The following is a 23,629-nucleotide window of genomic DNA, read 5'->3' as shown; positions in this document are numbered from 1 at the left end:
GTGAGCTCAAACCGCCAACCTTTTGGTTAGCAGTCAAACGCTTAAACTTTTCACCACGAGGGCTCCTTATTTAAGCAATTAGGGGGAAAGAACTAGAGTAAGAATTTCACCTTAAGATGAAGGTAATGAAAATACCATTTAAATAATTTTGGAGCAGCCTGAGAAGAATTTCACATATTTTTCAAAAGAAAAGAGAAAATCCAAGAAATTACTCTAAATAAATTATTATTTATAAATATTGTTTCTTTTCTTAATACCAATGCTATATCTACTTATGAAAGAAATAAACCTATCAAAATTCCAACTGTCTTATTTGCAGAAATTGGCCAAGATGATCTTAAAATTCATATGGAAATCCAAGGGACTCAGATTAGCCAAAAAAATCTTGAAAAGAAAAACAAAGTTGGAAGACTAACATTTGCTGATTTCAAAACTTACTACAAAGCTACAGCAATCAAGACAGTGTAGTACTGGCCCAAGAACAGACATATAGATGAACGAAACAGAACTGAAAGTCCAGAAATAAATCCTAACATTTATAGTGAAATGATGTTTGACACAGGTGTCAAGATAATTCAATGGGGGAAAGAATAGGCTTTAAAAAAAATGATGTTGGGACAACTGGATATTTACATGCAAAAGAATAAAGTTGAACCCCTACCTCACAGCACAGAGAAAAATTAACAAAAAATGAACCAAAGACCGAAATGTAAGAGCTAAAACTACTAAACTCTGAGAAGAAAACATAGGCGTAAATCTGGATGACCTTCAATGAGGCAATGGTTTCTTAGATATGACACCAAAAGCTCAAGCAATAACAGAAAAAATGAATAAACTGAAATCCATCAAAATTTAAAATTTTTGAGCTTCAGAGGATACCATCAAGAAAGTGAAAAGACAACCCACCAAATGGGAAAAAATTACTGCAAATAATACATCTGATAAGGGATTTGTATCTAGAAAAAAAACTATATGTATATGTGTATATATATGTATATATATATATAAAGAACTTCTATGAACAATAATGAACAAAAAGACAAATAATCCAATTTAAAAACGGGCAAAGAATCTGAGTAGATATTTCTCCACAGAAGGTACACAAATAGCCGGTAACTACATGAAAAGATATTCAACATCATTAGCCAACAAGGAAATATAAATAAAAACCACAATAAGATATTATTCTATGTCCACTAGGATAGTTTTTATAAAAAAGATAGATAATAACAAGTATTGGCAAAGATGTGAAGAAACTGGAATCCTCATACACTGCTTGTAGGAATGCAAAATGATGCGGCTACTTTGGAAAACAGTCTTGCAGTTCCTCAAATGGCTAAACACAGAGTTACAATATGATCCAGAAAATACATTCCTAGGTATATACCCAAATGAAAATATATGTCCACACAAAAACTTTTACATGAATCTTAATAGCAGCATTATTCATAACAATCAAAAAGTAGAAACAACCCAAATGTCATCAACTGATGAATGGAAAAATGAAAGGTGATATATCCATACAACAGAATATTACTCAGCAATAAAAAGATACAAAGTATTGGTTCATAATAAACATAGATGGAACTCAAAAACATTATGCTAAATAAGAAAGTAAGTCACAAAAGACCACATATTATATGAGTCCAGTCATATAAAATGTCCAGAGTAGGCAAATTTATAGAGACAAAAAGTAAACTAGTGCTTGTCTAGGGCTTTCAGGGTGAGTGGAGTGACTGTTAATGAGAACAGAGAAAAGGGGCATTTGGGATGATGAAAATGTTCTAAAATTGATTGCAGTTTTTGTTACACAACTCTTTAAATATATTAAAAACCACTGTACACCTTCAATAGGTGAATTGTACAGTATATAAATTATATCTTAATAAAGTTCCTATTAAAAAAAAACAAAATGGAAGTGTAGTATAAAAATTCAAAGTTATGTAAATGTAAGTATGAATTCATCCCCAACTTTGTCCACATACTCATTTGGTTGTTCCTTATATCAAATTTATATTACGACTTAAGATTCATTTGAAAGAATATTTTAAAAACTATGCTATCTTAGGGAAATAAATACTATATAATGGACTAAAATTAAAGATCAATTTAAAAAATAAAAATTCAAAACAAAAGTAGATATGAGAAATCACTAGTAAAGTTTAGATGATCAATGAAAATAAACATATTCCATTTAAAACCAGTTATTATTTTTAGGATTTGCATAAAGCCAATTTCTATCCCCTTAATAACTACCTAGCCAATACCATATTTTTCTTGATAACTGTAAAATATAATTTTTATTTTTAGTTTGAAAATACAAAAATAAAATAAATATTTCTTACAACGGTAAACAGCCCTTTTGCTTAAACATAACATTGATTTGCATTTGTAATTGGTAACACTGTTAAATTAATTCATTCTAAATTAATGTAAATGGACATAAGAGGTTTAGGTGCTTTGAAATGCTGTATTTTCTTTCTTAAATTATAAAAGTAATATAAAAACACTGCAGACAACTTAGGATATAAAAACAGAATGTATTTATATTACTGAGATAACTATTTTCATTTTTCAGTGTAGCTTGTAGAATATTTTCAAATGCATATATTTTAATCTAATTGCAACATCTCTAAAATAAATTTTTGTATCCTGCCTTTTCACTTAACACATCATAAGCATTTTCCATACTGTACACTTTTTGTAATTATAGTTGCACGGTCATGTAATTTTTTAAATGCACATGATTTATTAAGCAATTATTTCAGAGGAGGACATGTAAGTTGCTTCCAATTTTTTGATGTTATAAATAATATTGCAAAGACCATCTCTGTGCATATTCTTTAATGTTACTATCTAAAAAGAGATGCCTAGAATTGGAAGCATTTTTATGACAGTTGACACATACTGCCAAATTACTTTCATCTCTACTTGGATGATCCATAAGCTTCTCAAACATAATATGTTCCCAGCTGAGCTCATCATCACCCCACCCCACCTCCACCTGTTCCCTTTCTATCTTCCTCTCTCTCCATGACTGGCATTCCCAGTTGCTCAAGCCATAAACTCAAGCACCATCATCATTGACTCCTGTCCTCCCATCCACATACTCAATCCATCATCAGTCTCTGACATTTACACTGAAAAAACTCTTGTACACACCTGTCCACTTTGTTCCATCCTCACTGCTACAACCCTAGATCGAGCCACATCACCTTCCACAAGGAGCCAAGCAACAGACCCCTTACTGTCTTCCTTCAACACAGTGTTTCTCCTCATTGTGGTCAAAAATCAAACAAACAAAACAAAACCCGTTGCTACTGAGTCGATTCTGACTCACAGTGACCCTATATGAGAGTAGAACTGCCCCATAGGGTCTCCAAAGAGCGGCTGGTGGATTTTAACTGCTGACCTTTTGGTTAGCAGCCAAGCTCTTAACCACTGTGCCACCAGGACTCCTCATTGTGGTCAGGGAGCCTATTTCCTGAATGAATGAATGAGAGAAAAACTTTATATTAGTTTAAACCATAAACAGCAATGTTGAAGAGAACAAATGGCAAGTTCAAGGATAGTGGACACTGGATTTGCCGTCTAGGTCCTAAAAGAAAGCGTATTTATTGTTTGTTTTGTAGAGCCAGAGGGTTTGAACAGGTTGGCTTTTTTAAGAATTTTGTATGAGGCCATGTTTAACAAAAATAATAACTCTATGTCATGCATTATCAGCAGAGCTTCTAGACTGAGATGGTCTGGAAGGGACGTGGTGATCCACTTCTGAAAAATCTGGCCAGTGAAAAGCTTATGGATAGCTGTGCAACATTGTCTGATATAGTGTTAGAAGATGAGCCCCTCAGGTTGGAAGGCACTCAAAATACGACTAGGGAAGAGCTGCCTCCTCAAAATACATTCAACCTTAATGATGTGGATGGAGTAAAGCTTTCAGGACCTTCATTTGCTGATGTGGTATGACACAAAATGAGAAGAAACAGCTGTAACCATCCATTAATAATCAGAAGGCTGAATGTATGCAGTATGAATCAAGGAAAATTGGAAGTTATCAAAAATGAAATGGAATGCTTGAAGATCGGTATCTTATGCATTACTGAGCTGAAATGGACTGGTATTGACCATTTTGAATCAGACAATCATATGGTCTACTATGCCAAGAATGACAAACTGAAAAGGAACAGCGTCACAATCACCTTCAAAAAGAACATTTCAAGATCTATCCTGAAGTACAACACTTAAAGTACAACACTGTCAGTGACAGGATTAATAGCCATACACCTACAAGGAAGACCAGTTAACACAACTATTATTCAAATTGACATACCAACCACTAATGCCAAAGATGAAGAAATTGAAGATTTCTACCAATTTCTGCAGTCTGAAGTTGATCAAATATGCAATCAAGATACACTGATAATTACTGGTGACTAGAATGTGAAAGTTGGAAAATATGGCTTTGGTGACAGAAATGCAGGAGATCGCATGACAGACAGACTTTTGCAAGACCAACAACTTATTCACTGGAAATACCTTTTTTCAACAACATAAATGGTGACCACACACATGGATTTCACCAAATGGAATACACAGGAATCAAATCGACTACATCTGTGGAAAGAGACGATGGAGAAGCTCAATATCATCAGTCAGAATAAGGCCAGCATACAACTGTTGAACAGACCATCAATTGCTCACGTGCAAGTTCAAGATGGAGCTGAAGAAAATTAGAACAAGTCCATGAGAGCCAAAGTACGACCTTGAGTATATGCCACCTGAATTTACAGACCATCTCTAGAGGAGATTTGATGCACTGAACACTGAACACTGAAGTTCAGATGAGTTGTGGGTTGACATCAAGGACATCATACATGAAGAAAACAAAGTGTCATTAAAACGACAGAAAAGAAAAAAAGGCCAAAATAGATGTCAGAAGAGCCTCTGACAGTTGCTCTTGAACACAGAGTAGCTAAAGCCAAAAGAAGAAATGATAAAGTAAAAGAGCTGAATAGAAGATTTCAAAGGGCAGCTCAAGAAGACAAAGTAAAGTATTATAATGAAATGTACAAAGACCTGGAGTTAGAAAACCGAAAGGGAAGAACACACTCAGCATTCTCAAGCTGAAAGAACTGAAGAAAAAATTCAAACCTCCAGTTGGAAAATTGAGGGATTCTATGGGCAAAATAATGAATGACGCAGGAAGCATCAAAAGAAGACGTAAGGAATACACAGTCACTGTACCAAAAAGAACTGGTCGACGTTCAAACCATTTCAGGAGGTAGTATATGATCAAGAACCGATGGTATTCAAGGAAGAAGTCCAAGCAGTGCTGAAGGCATTCACGTAAAACCAGGCTTCAGGAACTGACGGAATACCAGTTGAGATATTTCAACAAATGAATGTAATGCTGGAAGTTCTCACTCATCTGTGCCAAGAAACTTAGAAGACAGCTACCTGGCCAACCAACTGGAAGAGATCCATATTCATGTCTATTCCAAACAAAGCTGATCCAACAGAATGCAGAAATTATTGAACAATATCATTAATATTACATGCAAGTTAAATTATGCTGAAGATAATTTAAAAACAGTTGCAGCAGTACATCAAGAGGAAACTGCCAAAAATTCAAGCTGGATTCAGAAGAACACGTGGAACAAGGGATAACGCTGTTGATGTCAGATGGATCTTGGCTGAAAGCAAAGAAGCCCAGAAAGAAGCACACCTGTGTCTTATTGACTATGCAAAGGCATTTGACTGTGTGGATCACAACGAAGTACAGATAACACTGCAAAGAATGGAAATTCCAGAACACTTAAATGTGCCTATGAGGAACCTGTAGACCAACAGGCAGTCTTTCGAACAGAACAAAGGCATACTGAGTGGTTTAAAATCAGGAAAGGTGTGCGTCAGGGTTGTATCCTCTCACCAAACTTACTCAATCTGTATGCAGAGCAAATGTTCCGAGAAGGACTATAAGAAGAAGAATGCTGCATCAGCATTGCAGGAAGACTCATTAACAACCTGCAATATGCAGATGACACAACCTTGCCTGCTGAAAGTGAAGAGAACTTGAAGCACTTACTGAAGATCAAAGACTACAGCCTTCAATACGAGTTACACCTCAACATAAAGAAAACAAATCCTCACAACTGGACCTGTAAGCAAAATAATGATTAATGGAGAAAAAATTGAAGTTGTCAAGGATTTCATTTTACTTGGATCCACAATCAACGCCCATGAAAGCCGCAGTCAAAAAATCAAACAATGTATTGCATTGGGTAAATCTGCTGCAAAAGATCTCTTTAAAGTGTTAAAAAGCGAAGATGTCATTTTGAGGACTAAAGTGCACCTGAACCAAGCCATGGTATTTTCAATCACCTCATACGCATGCGAAAGCTGAACTATGAATAAGTAAGACATAAGAAGAAGAATTGATACCTTTGAATTATGGTGTTGGCGAATAATATTGAATATACCATGGATTCTAGAAGAATGTACAATCTGTCTTGGAAAAAATGCAGCCAGAATGCTCCTCAGAAGGGAGGATGGCTCAACTTTGTCTCATGTACTTTGGACACATTATCAGGAGGGACCAGTCCCTGGAAAAGGACATCACACTTGGTAAAGCAGAGGGTCAGTGAAAAAGAGGACGACTCTCAATGAGATGGATTGACACAGTGGCTGCAACAACGGGCTCAAACATAGCAAGGACTGTGTGGATGGTGCAGGACCAAGCAGTGCTCTGTTCTGTTGTACACAGGATCAACTACGAGTCGGAACCGAATCAATGGCACCTAACAACAACATGTTTTGCATGCTAAAATTATGTTTTTCATAATCTTTTGTTTTCCTTTTAGGTACCTGTTTGATAAGCAAAATTTAAAATTTTTAATAAGTAAAATGAGGATGAGCTATACTTTTATGAAAACAGACGAAACGGGAGTATCTTACAAGACTCTCAAGCAATGCTAACAAAGTATCATGCCTCACAATGTTAAGAACTAGTATATGACAGAACTTGTGCTTATGAAATTTTTTTTTTCAAATTTGAACAATTTAATTTCCCTTCTTAGAGGTAAAATTCATTTATTAAGGCCTTTAGACATACAACATAATCAGTAAAAGGTAAATAATTTAAGCCAAAAGTCAGTCTTTTTCAGCAATAGTCAGATAAATAGATACAGTGATTGTATTTTTTTCCTAAGTGTCCAAGTAATGACACTATTTTATTCTGTATTAGCTGTATACAGAAGATAAAAAAATAGCTTAGAGATAATTATGTACACACATTACATGGTGCCTGGGAATTCCTGAGCTCTTGAAAGAAGGCACACTATGCTTCCTGGCTTTGCCGTCCCCTCCCCCGACTTCTTTCTTCTGTGCATATCTACAATCAACCGATCAGTCAAAAAGAAGATAAAAAAATAAACAATTTATGGGATTATAACTAAATATACATAATGTCAGCCAAACAGATGCTGTCAAGTTGACTCCAATTCATGGTGACCTCACATGTACCAAAGTAGGACTGTGCTCCATAGGATCTTCACCAACTGATTTTTCAGAAGTAGACTGCCAAACCTTTCTTCTGAGGTGCCTCTGGATGGACTCAAACCTCCAACCTTTTGGTTAGCAACTGAACACTTAGCCGTTTTCACTACCCAGGAACATACGCATAATAAAATAGGGTAAATAAAGGAAAAAGCAACCAAGAATTAGGAAAAAAATTGGAAAACTGATGGAGTTAAAAATTGTTGTAATCCAGAGTACTGAATTTGGTGTTAAACTTCCTCATATCCAAATTAAAATAGAAAAAACAGTAAAGATCAAAGTTCTCGTTATTAGAGAGGAGAAGGCATGATGGTTCCTTAGAAATGGAAAAGAATTTTCTCATGAGCGACCTTAGATGAGAGAAGATGACTGGCATAATGGGCAATGTCCTACGCAGGTTGATAACAAAGGAAAAAACAGTTTTCATATGGCTATTTCCTGTAATGGCCTCTACTAAGGCCAAGGACATGACAGCAGAGCTCACAGTGGGCAGCTCTTGCTGCAAAGAGGCAGAGGAGCTGGCCCAATTGTGTCAGCCGTGCAGTGACACCCTCCACCAGCCCCTCCCATTATCATCCTCCTTTTTCAGCCAAACTTCTTTAAAAATATATCCATATTCAGCAACTCTATTTTCCACCTCCTGTTCACTCCTTAATCCTCTGAAGTCTGGCTCCCACCTCATCCGTCCACTGGAACCGCTCTTGCCAAGGTCGCCAAGGACTTCTTGGTTATCCAATCCAAAGCTCACTTAAAACACATTTAATATGTGCTCATGATATAACATTTCTATTTTCAGTGCAAATTACTTTAAAGTCTAATCAAATTTTTCTTTCATTTCAATATTATACTATCTCAGATATGTACTAAAACATAAAGAATAATATAGCAAAAAACTGCAAATGGGGTTGAAGCTGACTATCTGCCTCCCTGATCCCATTTCACCTCCCTTCCTTTCAGGGGTAACTGCTTTTCTGAATTTAAGGCTTTTTATTCCATACAATTCTAATTTTACTATATTGAGCCATAAACAATAAACAGGCATGTCTTTCCATATTTTAAACTTTATATAAACGGTATCATACTGAATTTTCCTTCTGCAACTTTTTTCAATGTTATGTTTTTGAGATTATATCTGTAAATATGTAATATTCTATTCATTTTCACTTTATATATGTATATACTTTGGAATGGAACTGTTGGGTCATAGGGCATGTGCAACTTCAGCTTTCCTAAAGATTGCAATTTTTTTTCAATTTCTCTTAATTTTTTCCCCTAATTTACACTCCCATAGCATAGCATAAGGGCATCAGCCCTTTGGACTTCTTCATATAAAATTTAGAATTAGTTTGTCAAGTCCCACAAAAAAACCCTATTGGGATTTTGATTGTAATTCAATGAACATATATATTAGTCTTCATCCAACTGAGTCTTCCCATTCATGAACATGGTATATCTCTCAATTTATTAGGTCTTCTTTAATGTTTTTAATATTAATTTTATTTGTAAAAATCATGCATATTTTTATTAGATTTATTTATGGGTTCCTTTTATTTGTCCTTTCTATTATAAATAGTATATTTTCTAACTATTGGTATCTGGTATATAGAAATAGAGTTTGTTTTCAGATATTAATCTTATATACAGCAAAACTATTTCCATAATTATAATAATTTATCTGTAGATTCTCTTCATATTTCTATGTACATAATAATATAATGTCTGAATATTGATAGCTTTGTTTTTCCTTTCTAATTCTTTTATCTTTTAATTATTGTTATTATCTTATTGGGCTGACTGCTGCTTCAGTTCCATGTTGAATAAAAATGTTGATAGTGGTCACCTTTGTCTTTTTCCTGAATTGAGGAAATAATTCTAATATTTCATGATCAAGTAGCATGTTTATTATAGTTTTTATGGTAACAACCTTTACCAGTTTCATGGGGTTCCCTTTTATTTACAATGATAATTTTTATCATGAATGTGTGTTACATTTTATTAACTGCTTGGTCTGCATCTACTGATGTGATTATATGGCATTTCTCATGTCCTCATTTGTTAATAAGTTACAGATTTTCTTATGTGAAATCAACTCTGCATTCCTAGGATAGGCTGAACCTGGTCATAATCTAGTTTCTAGATAAACTGCTGAATGTGTCTGGTTTCAACATCTATTCTTACCTAAATTATAAAAAAACAAAACAAAAACAAACTTTAAAAAGTAACATTCCTACTACTGGGGGGCAACACTTATTCATCATGTCTCATATTTCCAGGAGTAGAGAGCACTGTGGATTTGGAAAGTGACTTAGTGTAGAAATGGGAGACAGAGATTCAGAAGTGATAGTTGCCAAGAAGGAAGCCAGATCATGCGAGAGTTTGTATATGGTGAAAAATAGTTTGGGTTTTATCTCGAAGCATTAGAGACCTTTCCAGAAAATGATTTATATTTAAATTTTTATTTTAGAGAGATCATAGCTGTTGCAGAATAAGGAAGAACTGAATGGAGGAAGGGCTGAGTGGAGGGAGGCATTGGGATTTTAGAGGACCCAGTAACAGCCATGTTCCCTACCAGAAGAACATGAACCAATTCAGAGATATGTTGGCTAGAATAACACTTCTAGACTCATGTTCTACCTCCTTCTCCTCTCTACTGGAGAAGGAATTAATTATCTTATCAGAAGAGGGAACTGGTACACAGGCTCACACCCTTCTCATGTTTCTGAAGGGGTTTGCGTGCTTGCAGAAAGGAGGCATTTGGGTTTGGTCTACTCTTCAAGCTTAGCAGGGAAGACTGTGCCTAACCTCCCTCCCATGTCTCCCAACCTGGGTGGGGTGGTGGGGTGGGGGTGACTGATGTTTTAGGGGATAAGTTCAATGCAGAGCTAAGACACATTCTCCAATTAGCTTTATTATTAATAAAGTAGACATTTGATATCCACCTCTTTGATACTTGTCTCTGCATTGGTTCATATTCTTATGGCAGGGAACATGGCTGCTACTGGGCCCTCTAAAATCCCAATGCCTCCCTCCACTCAGCCCTATCTCCATTCAGTCCTTCCTTTATTCTGCAACAAGTGTGATCTCACTAAAACAAAAATTTAAATATAAATCATTTTCTGCAAAGGTCTCTAATGCTTCAGGATAAAACCCAAACTATTTTTCATGGTATACAAAGCCTTGAATGATCTGGTCTTTGCCTCCTTGGTAACTATCACTTCTGGATCCCTCTTTCCCACTTCTACAATAAGTCATTTTCCAAATCCATAGTGCCCTCTCCTACCTAAAGGCTTTGGCCCAAGCTGTTCCCTCTGGCTGGAATTCAATTCCTTTCTTATGTTTTTAGCAGGCTAATTTGTACTCATATTCTAAGGCTCAGATCAGGTTTCATCTCCTCTATGAATCCTTTGCAGGCTTGGACTTGAGGTGAGTGAGGAACCTTCTCTTTGAATACCTCAATTGTGATACTGAGGACATTTTCTTAAATTATCTGATTATTGGCTGGATCCCTTCTAGATTGTGAGCACAGATTATGTTTTTTAAATCACTGTGTCCCAGGGACGAATATGGTATTACCCCATATATATACTTAAAATGAGAAAGAAAAAAATTTATGCATAAAAATGAGAGTAGATATTAGACATATGGCCACATTTATTAATATACTTATAAAGGAGCCTTGGTGGCGCAGTGGTTAAGAGTTCAGCTGCTAATCAAAAGGTCACTAGTTTGTATCCACAAGATGCTCCTTGGAAACCCTATGAGGTAGTTTCTACTCTGTCCTATGGGTCACTATGAGTCAGAACCAACTCGACGGCAACAGGTTTGATTTTGGTTTTTCGGTATACTTAGAAAATGGACTGACTTGGGTTTCCAATTTTTATTTTATTAAAGGCAGTTTTAAAAATTCCTATCTCCATAACTGCATAAAAAGAAAGGCTATTTGCACCAAAAGTACAGAAGAGATACAATTTAAGAATAAAGGGTAGTCCCATAAATCACCAGGGATGGTGACACTTCAGCAGAGCACTATGGATTCCCCAGGATCACGAACTTACATCAGACCAGTATTTGGCAGCCAGTGACCTACATTCTCTTCTTCAAATATAACTTCTCACAGAGGCTACTGATACAGGGCAAAAAGGAGACAACTAATTAGAGGTGGTACTTTATGAGATGGTCTAGAGCATAAACTAGGATTCCCTGTCTCTGAGTGAGTGTAGGTCCACACGCTTTGGTAATGAGAGGAAATAGTTGTAGGTTTAACATTCTCTTATGAAAAGTGAGTATATTCTTTAATCCTCACACCCCATCATTCCCTTCATAGCCACCATTTACACCACATCACTCAGTCATGGTTGGCAGCTATGACATGCCTAGAATGAAATATGAACCTGCTCCTCTTTCCACCAGCTTTATCCCAGGCTAAATACATACAAGAGTCCTTAGCTTCTGGCTGTTTGTCAGGAGCAAAAACAGCACCAGGACCACGCTCAGAGAGGGCACAGTTGCCCTGGGGTTATGGGTATGGCAAGTGAAAACAGGTCTTTCCAGGAGGCTTAGCCTTCCTTTGCAGGAGCTTACTCGCTTTGAAGTAAATCTTTGTAATTGTTTTCTGTTTGATTTAGGAGAAGTTTGAAAGCTGTCACCAAGTTCTGCAGAGATGAAGAAATGCTCATCAAGAAGGATGAGGAGCTGGGATATTGCAGAGTGGGTTCCTGATGAGGCATTTAATGGCGCTTTGGGCTGTGGCAGGGTAGTAGGCTTATTCTGAGGGCCTACTTCTGAGAGCTACTCTTAGTCGTCTGCTGTTTCTTTGACTACACATATCAAATATGGAAGAATCTGCAGTTACTAGACGGTGGCTGTGACAAGTAACAGGAAATAATTTCATAGGATTTAAAAAAATATTTAGTATTAAGTATAATATATTTATTGGGCACTTAATACTTTTGAAGTGTATGAGAAAAAATACATACATATATGTGGTAAAAATACGTATAACATAACATTTACCAATTCAACAATTTTTACATGTATAATTCAGTGGCACTGATTACATTCATTATGTTGTATAACCATTACTAGTATCCTTTCCAAATTACTGTGAATATATTTTTTAAATAAAATTTTAGAAAGGCAATGGCTGCAATTTCTTTGCTATCTCTGACTGTATCTTTTCATATCTTTAATATTTCGTTTTTCAAAGGATTTGCAGCACACGGTATTTTCAAAAGAAATTACAGAGGCAAGGAGTTTGTTAAAAACTATGATACACACCATCAAAAAGGAAGGAAGGCACCAGAGAAGAGTGAAGCAAGGGATTAGTTTCTAAATTTAAGGCAACAGGGTTAAAAGATGGTTTTGTTACCATGACATTATAAACCAACTAAAAAGGTATGCAAAATCATTCCCAGGAACAAACTTTTTCACTCAAGGAGAATCTTATTTCATTGGTGCTTGTACAGGGACATTGAAGTAATAGAGTTGGCATCGGGTACAACTTATAGAAATGCTATTTTAAAAGACCTCTCATATGAATACTTTGCAAAGGTTAAGGCTTAACATTAAAACTCATGGAAAGCATTTCAAGTTGGGAAAGGATCTGAGACAACATGGGCCAAATAAATGCCACTGGACTGACTCCCTCAAATATCTGACAGCATGTGCCGCCTTCAGCAGGTGCTGGGGGTCAGTTAATGACTGAATTCTCTAACAAGTACTTGTAGAACAAAAATTCTGTTCTTAATTTAGAGTCACATGCTCAGGCTCAGCCCTAGGGTTAAAGAATCAGAGTCTCTAGGAGAGTCAGGGGCCAGAAACCTATCTATATTTTTAATGAAGCTCTACTGACAATTTGCAGGCTAGGCAGGGTTGGGAAGTGCTGCTTTAGGTCACAGTTTGGTTTAGAGTCCTCTAGTTCAATTTAGTTTAGTTCAGGTTCTCAAAGCACCTCTGTGGGTGGGGCCTGCACTACTGACTGGAGAAGGGGTAAACCCAGAAGAAAGCAGAGCCATAGAAAACTCTATCCACGTCTGGTCTTCATGCTGCATCCTCCAACATCTTTTGGTCATTGTTTTAACAATCACCATGGGACACATTATCTTAGGAAAACTGTTGAAAAGGCTCCATATTTGGAGAATGTTTTCAGGAGAGATATCCTTATTCATTTCTTGCCATGGTTCTGCTTTAATTACTCAAAGGGAAAGAAAAACATGTTATAATTCTGAAGTGCGAATATAAGCTGAGTCCCTGGATAATGCAAAGGGTTAACACGCTCAGCTGCTAACCAAAACGTTGGAGGTTCAAGTCCACCCAGAGGCGACTCGGAAGAAAGGCCTGGTGATATACTTCCAAAAAATCAGCCATTGAAAATCCTATGGAGCACAGTTCTACTTTGATACACATGGGGTTTCCATGAGTCAGAATCAACTCGACGGCAACTGGTTTTTGTTGGTTAGAATTATGTTTTCATATAGGAAGCCAATGAGCAGATAGACAAGAGATAAAGCAATTATTTTCCTCAAAGCATTTCTGTGTGTGCTTGACTGACTCCAAAACCCACTGCTGTATAATATAGGAGATATAATTTAATTCTGAAATTTTTAATTAGGACTTTACAGGTCACTGCTTTTCCCTTATCTGCCATCTACCTACTCCCTCAGATTTCATCTATGTCTATTTGGAATCTTTTCCTTTATTTCCAACCTCGTTTCCCTTTACAGCTGCTCTTAAGTTTAATTCTTATCAGATACCACCTGTATAAAAGTACTACCAGGAATATGGATGAAGGAAGAAATGGAAAGGGGCTATGCCACACACAATGTGATTTATTCCACAGCCTGTACTTTTATAGGATTGGTAAAATAAATAAATAAAGGTACATCTGCCTCAACCTACAGATCAGAAATCAAAGTTTGACTTGACATTGACATTGACTCCTCTACCCTTTCAATTTACCCAGGTAGGAGTGTTTCTAGACCTCTGTTGTTGTTAGCTGCCAATGAGTTGGCCCTCGACTCACGGTAACCCCATACACAACGGGATCGGACCATTGTGATCCATGTTGTTTCAATGGCCGATTTTTCAGAAGTAGATCGCCAGACATTTCTTTCCCGTCTGTCTTAATCCGGAAGGTCCACTAAAGCCTGTTCAGCATCACAGCAGCACACAAGCAGACTGACGGATGCTGGCTGCACTTGAGAGGCACTGGCCAGGAAATGAACCCAGTTCTCCCCCATGGAAGGAGAGAGAATTCTACCACTGAACCACCACTGCCGTCTCTGGGCCTCTACTGGGTACAAGTCACACTTTGTACTTGTAATGCTTTAGACCTGACAAATCCCTTTCACATACATTGTCTCAATCATTATGACAACCCTGTGAGAGTACTATCCCCACTGAAGCACATGCAGAAGTTGAGGTACAGAGGGGTCCAGTGACCTGCCCGATGTCACCCAGCCTGTGAGTGACAGGGCCAGGCTTTAGACTCTCGTCTCACAGGAATGGGCTTAAAACCCACCCCAGCCATCAGTCCCTGACATATGCTGGAAAGAATGTTAAAGGCAAAGAAATAGTTTCCTAGAATAAAGTTACAGCAGTCTGCATGTCCTTCTGTAGCTGATAACTGGGGCATCAATTTCCTTTGAAAGTTAGGGCCCTACATAATCAGTTTCTCCATGGAAGGTACAAAAGACTTAGTGTAATTTATGATGCTGATCCTGATCTACAACTAGATTCCCAGGACCTGGAGTCTGAGATATAAAGAACCATTACCATAACCTTTTTGTCAATATAGAAAATTGCTTCTATACTCATATCCGTACAATATCTTATTAAAAAGAAAAATGCAATAGGTCATCTTCCATCTATAATAAGTTTGATAAGATCACCATATTTTAAAATCCATATTCAAGGCAACAAGATAAAGGTCTGCTTACCCTTCCTTCATGTCATTAATGGGAAGTGGAACCCTGCCGCCCCTGTCTAGAGCCGACGTGATGTTTATGGCGTTGAGACGCTCCGGCTGCCACACATTTTTCACTGCCCCAAGAAAGTCTCCAAGTACCTCGCTGGCCAACATTTCTTCTACATTCATATTTTTAATGAAGAATTCTGCTTGATATGGTAACGGGAAATCTAATTTTGGTGAAAAAGAATATGCGTATCTTGAATGAAGTAGGTTTTTAAGGGAGAAGCAGAAGGACAATTTGAGATTTGTTGAGTTCTGTTATAAACCTGGCATTGAGGAAAACTATTAATACTGACTTTAAGGGCTTTCTCTATAATGGAGAGACCTATCTAAAAACATTACGTACATCAGACACAGAACTGTCTCTACAATATAATTAAATCTAAAGTATAGCAGTTCAAGTTACAGTTATAGGACTTGGCCAGAAAAAGAAAAAAGCCAAATCTACCTCAAACAGTTTGGATTAATTTGCCAGTGTCCCACCTGCCTCCTCATCCTTTCAATTTACCCAGCTGGAAGGAGGATTTTAAGAACTCTGCATGGTAGAAATAATAATTTGCTGTGCTTGAGAACTAACAAATCCTTTTCAAGTATATTATCTCATTTAATTACTGCAACAATGTTATCTCTATGTAAACAGAGGAGGAAGTTGAGGCACAGAAATATTCTCTCCAAAGAGAGAAGATACTACAAAATATCCGTACTTGCATTTGGGTTGTTTATATACGATTTGAAATATCCTATCTTTAATTTGAATATTACTGATCCTTTTGGAGCATACTAAAACATTACTTTTTCTAAAATAAATACTGATTACATTTTCAATAACAATTCTAAAATCATGGCAATTCCACTCTTTCAATCACCATATAATTAAATATCTTAGAAAAAATATATTATCAAAATTCTTTTGAAATTAAATGTATCACATTGCTAAAATTTTACTTGACTTTTTTCCTTCCCCAACGTCTCATCAAAATTTCTCTCTAAGCATTTCAAAATTAATGTTTTAAACCAACCCAATGTCAAATTCAGACTCTCAGCATAAGAAACTCTAAAAATATAAAAATATTTCAGTTTCTCAAATGTTACTCTTGAATTGGGGAATCATAAGTTCTTATATTCTGATTGTTGTATTAAGATAGTTTTTATTTTATAACATTTCTGTAATATTTTAAAATATCTAACATTCAAAAATATCTAATGTTTTAATTTTTTTAAATCTTCTGCTAATATTTTTTTATATATTTACTATGAGGATGGCTAAGCATTTAGGTGAATTATCACATTTGATCCTCACAGCCAGAGGGTGAGTATATACTAGTATTTTTCTCCATAACTTCCAGATGGGAAAGCTAAGCTTTAAAGCAGTCCAGGAACTTATTATAATTTGAACTTACCTCATATGATTTTTATCTAAGCTAAAGAAAATTATGTACTTAAAGTGCTCAGAAGAGTTCCCAACAAATAGCAAGAACTTGGTAAATATTAAATTTTAGCTCTTATGATAGTAATATGAACAGGTTAATAACCTGAATTATTCCTTTAAAAAGAAAAGGTCTCTGGACTATACACAGATTTACAGCTGCCAGTAGTAATTATGTATATCTGATTTATTTCAATAAAACAAATGTATCCATACCATATTTCACTCTTATTTAATAATTGAGTAAAAAATAAAAATTACATATTTAATAACTCAAATTTCAATGACCTCATTTCTCATGAAGTCTCTTTGATATTAAAGGACATTCAATGCCAAAGGAAAAGTTAGGGAAGATACTCTGGCTTCAGAGTTTCAACCAAGAGTGTTCTAGAGTATAGTCCTTTCTCACTATAGATTTAGTTTTTCCAGGCCCTAGTCACAGAAGAGTCTTTACTCTCTCCTACACTGTCATTTATCCCACTCATGGTTATGTTAGATTTGCTTGATGTATAGCCCATCTGCAATCTTCTAAAATATGATATATTTACTCTATTTTATGCAGATAAATTTTCCTGTTTCATACAGATTAATACATTTCCTGTTTTAGATAGATAAATAGTAACTTAATCATGCTACATTTTCTACCCATACCTAGAAATAATAATGCAGAAATGTGTCACAAAGAACAGCTTCCTGGCAATAAATAAGAACATCTTTATAAATAATACCGAATATAGTTTTTGAGGATACCAGAAGTCTATCATCTATTCAGTGTGTTTACAACCAGTTTTCTAAAAAAGCTTATGAAACTTTTTTCTTGTGATCAGTACTCCTTTTCGGAGGATAGTTCTTTGTCTTTTTCTGATCCATGTGACCCCGTTCCGTGGCTCCCTTACGACCTGCTGCAAACCCTCTCCGGAGCCAGGCCCCTCAGATGCTCTGGGCCACGCAGCTGCCTGCTGTCGACCCAGCGAAGTGCTACTGCCAGACCGCCCAGAGATGAGTCACAACAGCTTTCTAACTTTGGGGAAATCCCATGCCTGCTATATTTGGACATCACAGAGGCCAACAGAACAGTAGGCCAACAGATTAGTGGCAGGCCTCTGAGGCACTGAAACCCAATTTAGAGAATCACCTTATATTCTCTCCTCAGCTCCACAGTGTGATTCTACATGATTAATGTCCCATTAGGTCTCTCGGAGCAGGAGACAGCTGGGCAGGGAGTGTGTCTGAGCATGACTGTCCTGATATTCACCTTTCGTTGTTTCTTTTCCTAAACCTTATCTGACAGGAAATGAGTGTAGGTCTATCTCAAAGAAATAAGTTCCATTGACCATTTTCCCACATATGTTGTATCTAGACCAGCAAGGACAAAGGTATGCCATTTAGTTTAATGGTTTTTAAATAGTTTCAGGCCACTGAATCCTGTTAAAAGCAGTGAAGCAGCTCTGAGTGAAGTAAAGGTGGAGGCCGCCAAACCCACCTGCTCCTCCTCCCTCACCAGCACAGCATCAAAAATCCCTGGTTTAGATTCAAACCACCAACCTTTCAGTTAGCAGCCAAGTGCTTAACCATTGTGCCACTGGGCTCTTTGATTTAGATCAATAGCCCCTAAAACTAACTTTCAACCTAAAGTTGTCTAGAAATCTCCCATTAGTACCTGCCTGATCCTGGGTCTCCATATTTCAACAATGGCACCTATAAAGGTGTCTGTATACTATCTCCAGGATTGAGACCAGACTTGAGAAGGAAGTTTATGCTGTAGACCAGGCTGTCTTTCAGTCTGTAGGGACCCCAATACCTACCAGAGGGTTTTGAGTCCTCTGAGAGTGTAATGGTGAGGTTAGGTGGTCCAAGCCCAATGTAATACAACTATATAACTATGCTGATGAATTCCCAAGGAAGAAGGGAACTCTGTAATTATTCTGTTTATGAAGGATATTCCAATTCTACAGAGGCAGTTTAGACTGGATGTAAGCATCCAATTATAACTGAGGTCAAGAACAAAGTCTCCCTGACCCAAACATAAATTCCTACCAAAAGTCCTTGTAGGGGCTGGAGGGTAGACAGAGACGACTCTCTGTCCATGCCCACAGAACTGGCATTTGGGCTTGCTTTTCATATACAAAGGCCATTTAAAATTTTAAATTCGCCCATCTGCTGTCTGCCATTGGTACTGCTAAAACACCTGGGAAAAAACATTTCACTTAAGGAAGTTCAAAGTTTTCAAGCAACCTCTCCAAGTATGTACAGTATGATCGATTTTATAGAAAATGCTTCGTTTCATATAGTATAAAGCAGTTTCTAACCCAGCTTTACTGAATTACCATGAATTCCAAATTAGTAGCTTCTGATAAAATATTTGGTGTTTCCTCAATTGTTTCTAATTGTGTTTTAATTGTACCAATAAATATAACAAGAAGTCTCTTATGGATTACTATTTTCAGGTGGAGAAAAATTCTGTATCAGTTCCTCTCCCGTCACATTTATAAACGATATCTGGAATAGAAAGAACTATCCCTTGATTTATAAATTTTAACTACCAAGTTTGTAGTGGTATACATTTTTCCCAGTCAAATACCAAAATAAAGGGAAAATGTTTGGCAATGTAATTCTTGGGATGTTTTCTTTGTCTTTAACCTTCAAATTCCTGAGGGAAGAGCTTACAATTTGAGCTTACGATATGTAAATCTGAACTGCTGATGGACTCTAGCAAGTACTGATGGATGATTAGCTATTCAGGAAGGAAACTGTGGCCCAAATTACAGTTTATTTCTATACACCAATAACTATATTTTTGGCATACAAGTAAACTACTACCTATAGAAGTTTTAAAACAAAATAATAAAAACAGCTAATAATTATTGAATGTGTATTCTGTGCTAGCTCTGCGTTAAGCACATTTCAGGCCTTAACTCATGTAATCTTTACCAGAGATTTATAAGGGAAATGCTATTCTTTGCAACATTTTACGTGAGGAAACCAAGGCTTACAGAAATATTAATAAGTGGCCTATCTGTTTGGTTCCCTCTCCTGAGCTCTTAACCACCATATCATGATATTTTAGAAGGAATGCACTTTTGCTTAATAGTTTTCTACATTTTACTATTTAATCTATCATATTAGGTATGTGATTCCTTAAAATCCTTTACTCTTTTTATAGTTATAAAAGATCATGAAACAGGCTTTTTGTAGATAAAGAAATGATCATCAACATACTTTTCCATACCTACCTTCTGCGGACATTGTATTAATGATCAAATTATGTCTTGCAGTCTCAAAGGTGCGCCTATTGTAGGCAGTTATCTATTAAAAAAAGAAAATCATATTAAAGAAGTGGAATGTTCTTCGAAAAATGAAATTCATTAAGGACAAAATAAAAAAGAATCGTCATTCATTCCATTTTCTTTACTTACAAAATATTCCTCCTCTGGGCAATAAAAACTCAGAGCTTTTAGCAATATTACAGGAAAATAAACAATTAGGTGTATTTAACATGCAAAAACAAAAAAATAAAAAGCAGAAAGGCCCTTTCAGAAAGGCTGTAAGTGCTGGTAGCTGTACAGATACATAATTAGTAAGTGGATTAACCATTCTGAATTACTTAGCGATGACATTCTAAGATTTCAAAAATAAAACACACAAATCAAACCCAACCAGCCAAGAATGTAGTTTTGCACTTTTAAATGGATTTCAAGGATTATACTGGAAAATATACTTTAAAAACATGCATATCTGTGCTATTTGCATTTAGTACTGAACTGCACACCAACTAGTCCAGTTCATGAATAGCATATCATCTCTCACTTATGATAGGAGGAAAGCAGTAATTATCATAGTCTATGAAGCCCCTGGCACATACTCAATAACACCAATCAATCCCTTCATAGAGTCAAATATTAGTAAACATTTGGAGAGCCAATGAACTTACATCAATGTCAACTCAGAAACAGCCACTGCAGATAACAAACAAAGCCAAGGCCACCAGGATATGGCTTCAAAAATCACAGATTAACCTTAACAGATAGTAAAACATTCCAACATATCTGCAGTACCTCAAAAAAGCAAATGCTTGTGTAAAAATCTTAGAATCCCAGTTCTAGACCTCAGGCAGTGAGAGCAGCTGTGGGTAACACTGAGACAAGAGAGTAGGAGAAAACTGACTCATACTAAAAAGGAAACTCTTTAGCATTTAAAACCGAGTATCAAAGTTTTTACAGCATCATAAATGTGCTTCAAATGAAATATATACATTGGAAATATTATTTGTAGTTAGAACAGAAAGAATCAATATTTTGGAACTAGCAATTCTAAACCTTTAATGATATTTAAAAAGTACATTTTTTCTGAAAGGTATATTATTCCAAAAAATTTTTTTAAATCTGTCTCCACAATTTGTCAAATGTACGTTGGACTTTATCACTTCCTTGCTTCTATCTGTTGGGAGACATAATTAATTAGGTTCACACTGAACACGTAAACTAAAACTAGCCAATAAAATGAACTAGGAGGTATTGTTCACAAAGAAGCAAGTGAAAAAACATGTAAAAAATATATATATCTTGGGGAATCCTCATGATTTAAAAAGTTCCCCTGCAAAAAACTTAATCATAGACTGGACTATGAGACACAAAATGATACTCGTGAAGAGTGTGCTTCTTAGCTCAAGTAGATACGTGAGATTAAATGAGCAGCTCTCGTCTGGAGGCGAGATGAGAAGGCAGAGAGGGTCAGGTCAGGACCTGGTTGAATGGACACAGGAAATCCGGGGTGGAAAGGAAGAGTGTGCTGTCACAATATAGGGAGAGCAAGCAGGGTCACAAAACAATGTGTGTATAAATTTTTGTATGAGAGATTAACTTGAATTGTAAACTTTCACTTAAAGCAACAACAAAAAAAATGCACTCATTATAGAACATGCTGAAAGTGTGCATATATATAAAGAAAAAAATAAACATCACTACAGATTAAAAAAAAAAAACTTAATCATAGTTTCAATGGAAAAAGGATCAATTCTCTATTTTTTGTTATAATATCTTGAAGCCTCAGCTCAGAAAGGAAGACCACATATTTTCAAACTAACTGCAATGTTTTTATGACTGGCCTGCCCATATGCATCTTAAATTTCATTATTGTAAATTTCACAAATTCTAATAAGATTTCTTTTTTTTAAATCACAGGCTACTGAAGGGAGTGAAGAACATTTTATATCAGGAGAAATTGTATTATCTGAATTTATATTGAATGTTTAATTTTAACAGATATGGTAGAATGCAGTCCTTCTATCAGTTGTAATGAGATACTGAAATACTGCAATATTCTCAATCAAATTTCACTTATTATTATGACGTGAAGACCATGAGAGCAGATACATGTATATGTCTGCTTTATTTTTGATCCCCTTTCTAGAACTTTGCTTATTTTATATTTTTTCAGAAAAATACAGCATAATTTCACACTTATTTATTATTTTTAATTGTATTTTAGATGAGGGTTTACAGAGCAAATCAGTTTCTCATTAAACAATTAATATACATATTGTTTTGTGACATTGGCTGCCACCCTCACGACATGTCAACACTCTCTCCTTCTCGACCGTGGGTTCCCCATTACTAGTTTTTCTGTCCCCTTCTGCCTTTTTGTCCTGATCCCTGGCTGGTATGCCCATTTAGTCTCCTTTTGTTTTATGGGCCTGTCTAATCTTTGGCTGAAGGGTGAATCTCAGGAGTGACTTCAGTACTGAGTTAAACGGGAGTCCGGGGGCCGTACTCTCAGGGTTTCTCCAGTCTCTGTCAGACCAGTAAGTCTGGTCTTTTTTGTGTGTGTGTGTGAGTTAGAATTTTGTTCTACATTTTTCTCCAGCTCTGTCCAGGACCCTCTACTGTGATCCCTGTCAGAGCAGTCAGTGCTGATCTATTTTAGATGCAATAACTGTCTACTGAATGAATGAATTAATCAGTGGATTTATATGATCAAATATTAGTTTAAGATACGCAAAACTCTTTTGACTAATGATATTTCAAAATACAGTAAGTATATTACTGTTGTTGTTGTTAGGTGCTGTTGAGTTGATTCCAACTCATAGTGACCCCATGAAACAGAGCCGGCTATAATCTTTATGGGAGCAGATTGCCAGTTCTTTCTCCCAAAGAGCTGCTGGGTGCATTCGAACTGTCAACCTTTCAGTTAGCAGCTGAGTGCTTAACTGTTGTGCCATGAGGGCTCCTTAAATATGTTACTGTATATGAATATAAAAAATGAGTTATTTACAGATAAATGACTACTTGCTTACATGAAAGATCTGCTACACTCATCATTATCTTCTAATCTTTATCATTATCTCCTTAGTATATTATTTAAGAGTAAGGTATAAGAATATAATGAACCCCAAGTCAACATGCAGACATGTCTCTCCTATCCTAGTCCCCTGTCTCTCCTCAAGCAGAAGTAACCATGTTTTATCATAAATGCATGTATGCTATAAAATATATTGTTTAGTTTTCTTGTTTCTGTTCTTTATAAAAATGGTATCAAACTGTATGTAGTCTTCTGGGACTTGCTTTTTTTTATACAACATTACATTTACAACATTCATCCATGTTGCTGGGCAAGCTTAAGTTCATTGCTGCTATATAATCTAACTGTGTGACTACATCACAATTTACATATTTTCTTGCTGA

At 36.1% G+C, this 23,629-nt stretch overlaps 1 protein-coding gene across 8 annotated transcripts in view; it reads right to left on the bottom strand.

Annotated features, from left to right (window-relative positions):
- Positions 1-23,629, bottom strand: part of SGCE (sarcoglycan epsilon) — a 77,006-nt gene that overhangs the window by 20,630 nt on the left and 32,747 nt on the right. For all 8 annotated transcript variants that reach the window (XM_023740512.1, XM_023740513.1, XM_012558306.2 and 5 more), the window contains 2 exons: positions 20,183-20,255; positions 15,492-15,690 (listed from right to left, as the gene is read on the bottom strand). In XM_023740512.1, coding sequence (XP_023596280.1) covers positions 15,492-15,690; positions 20,183-20,255 — 272 coding nt within the window. The remainder of the gene's footprint in view (positions 1-15,491; positions 15,691-20,182; positions 20,256-23,629) is intronic.

The sequence above is a fragment of the Trichechus manatus genome, unplaced genomic scaffold, assembly GCF_000243295.1.
Source record: "Trichechus manatus latirostris isolate Lorelei unplaced genomic scaffold, TriManLat1.0 scaffold00156, whole genome shotgun sequence".
Taxonomy (NCBI): Eukaryota; Metazoa; Chordata; class Mammalia; order Sirenia; family Trichechidae; genus Trichechus; species Trichechus manatus.
Note: the sequence above shows the minus strand (reverse complement) of the source record. Positions and strands in the feature narration are given on the sequence as shown.